The 2,500-nt window shown below is 48.8% G+C and overlaps 1 protein-coding gene across 1 annotated transcript in view; it reads left to right on the top strand.

Annotated features, from left to right (window-relative positions):
- LOC143294090 (putative oxidoreductase YjmC) overlaps positions 1 to 2,500 on the top strand; it is a 16,929-nt gene that overhangs the window by 8,594 nt on the left and 5,835 nt on the right. The window contains exons 7-8 of the mRNA XM_076605514.1: positions 386 to 550; positions 2,047 to 2,116. Of these exons, the coding sequence (XP_076461629.1) occupies positions 386 to 550; positions 2,047 to 2,116 (235 nt within the window). The remainder of the gene's footprint in view (positions 1 to 385; positions 551 to 2,046; positions 2,117 to 2,500) is intronic.

Below are 2,500 nucleotides of genomic sequence, written 5' to 3'. Positions count from 1 at the left end.
GTTTTATTTACAATAGTTGTGTAGAGAAAACTAAGAAGACATAAAGGAGAAGATGATGAGAAGATAAAAAGAGAAGAACTAAAAGAAGAAGACAGTGCAGCCAATTTATGCAAGTTAGGCGGACTGCAAAGACCGTCACGTGTGCGCGATGCGACACTGGTCGAGCCTTGAGTAGGCTGTCTGGTGAAGAGGACAAAATGATGTAAGCGGAGTGACGTCACACATTCTGGGCGCGGGTAAGGAGGGAAAAACGTCATCTGATGTAGCTCGTGTGTGAGCAGTTTTGGAGAAAGCATAGCGCGCTTGGTCACATTTACACCCACCAAAACGAATGCCTCACACAGGAGACAGGAAATCAACAGTCTGTGATGTGTATTGTGTGCAGCCCACCCTGGGCACGAACCCCCTGTCCCTGGCGGCCCCTGGCCAAGGTGGGGACGGCCTGGTGCTGGACATGGCCACGACGGCCGTGGCTCTGGGCAAGGTGGAGCTTAACGACAGGAAGGGGATGAACATCCCTGCTGGATGGGGCGTGGATTCCACGGGAAAGGTGTGGTGTGGTGTGTTGTGCTGTGCAGTGGTGAGGTGGGGTGTGGTGTGGTGAGGTGGGGTGTGGTGAGGTGAGGTGAGGTGTGGTGAGGTATGGTGTGGTGTGGTGTGGTATGGTGAGGTGAGGTGTGGGGTGGTGTGGTGAGGTGTGGTGTGGTGTGGTGTGGTGAGGTATGGTGTGGTGTGGTGTGGTGAGGTATGTGGTGTGGTGAGGTGTGGTGTGTGGTGTGGTGAGGTGTGGTGTGGTGAGGTGTGGTGTGTGGTGTGGTGAGGTGTGGTGTGGTGAGGTGTGGTGTGTGGTGTGGTGGGGTGTGGTGTGGTGAGGTATGGTGTGGTGTGGTGTGGTGTGGTGAGGTGAGGTGTGGTGAGGTGTGGTGTGGTGAGGTGAGGTATGGTGTAGTGTGGTGAGGTGTGGTGTGGTGTGGTGTGGTGTGATGTGGTGTGGTGTGGTGTGCAGTGGTGAGGTGGGGTGTGGTGTGCAGTGGTGAGGTGGGGTATGGTGTGGTGTGGTGTGGTGAGGTGTGGTGTGGTGTGGTGTTGAGTTGTGTGGTGTAGTATGGTGTATGGTGTGGTGAGGTGTGGTGTGGTGTGTGGTGTGGTATGGTATGGTGTGGTGAGGTATGGTATGGTAGGGTGTGTGGTGTGGTGTGGAAAAAAAATTACCGGCGAGTGTAGGTTTCCATTCAATGCACTCAGATTCCCACATTTCCTGAAACGGACGCGTTACCACTAGGCCACCACAACAGACCTTGTTTTGAGGACTTCTAGACCAGTCTCTCGCTCAGCCTCCACTCATGCACACTCATGTGGAGTGGTGGCCTAGAGGTAACGCAAAGGAAGCGAGAGAATCTGAGCGCGCTGGTTCGAATCACGGCTCAGCCGCCGATATTTTCTCCCCCTCCACTAGACCTTGAGTGGTGGTCTGGGCGCTAGTCATTCGGATGAGACGATAAACCGAGGTCCCGTGTGCTAGCATGCATTTAGCGCACGTTAAAGAACCCACAGCAACAAAAGGGTTGTTCCTGGCAAAATTCTGTAGAAAAAAAATACACTTCGATAGGAAAAACAAATAAAACTGCACGCAGGAAAAAATACAAAAAAATGGGTGGCGCTGTATTATATCGACGCGCTCTCCCTGGGGAGAGCAGCCCGAATTTCACACAGAGAAACCTGTTGTGATAAAAAGAAATACAAATACAAATACAAATAATTGCAATTTTGGCGGCTGTACAGGAAAGCGTATGACGTTATCAGGTTAGTAAGAGGTTATGACGGTGGTTTTTCAGGCAATTTACACCACGGTCCACCAACTCAAGAATGAATGACAAAGGTCAAATGAGTGTTATCTATGTTATACTTCAAGCCTGCATTGCAATATACACGAAATGTACCATGCGAAAAGCTCCAGGAATTTATGATGTTAAAACTGGATATTATTACCGTGTGTAGACGTACTGATGTCATCAGATGACTTACATTTACTGCCCGTTGTTGTAGACGTGTACTGACCCCAAGCCGGTGGTGGAGAGCGGAGGGTTAATGCCCCTGGGGGGAACAGAGGAGTGCAGTGAGTCGTCTCCCCTCTTGTACTCTCCTTGTTTTTTGTTTTGGTTATTGTTAGTTTGTGTTTTGTTTTTCCCCGTGTGCATTGCACTGTGTTGTGCTCTGCTGGTTGTTTTATTTATTTTTTTATTTATTTATTTTTTTTAATACCTTTTTGTGCTGTGTCCTACGTAACGTATTTGTATCTCATGGTACTGAATTGCACTGAAGGTACATGTATATACTGCTGTTCTGTTGACCTGTGTGCATTGTGTGGCATCTGGATGAGTTTGTATTGTATTGTATTGTATTTACTGTTTTTCTCTTTCCATGCTAACGTTTTACACAAACTCAGGGAAGGCCGTCAATGCCAAAGCAAAAATATATGGATTTATGCGAAGATCAGACA

This window comes from Babylonia areolata, chromosome 19 (assembly GCF_041734735.1).
Source record: "Babylonia areolata isolate BAREFJ2019XMU chromosome 19, ASM4173473v1, whole genome shotgun sequence".
NCBI classification, from domain to species: Eukaryota; Metazoa; Mollusca; class Gastropoda; order Neogastropoda; family Buccinidae; genus Babylonia; species Babylonia areolata.
This window is presented reverse-complemented; position numbering and strand designations above follow the sequence as displayed.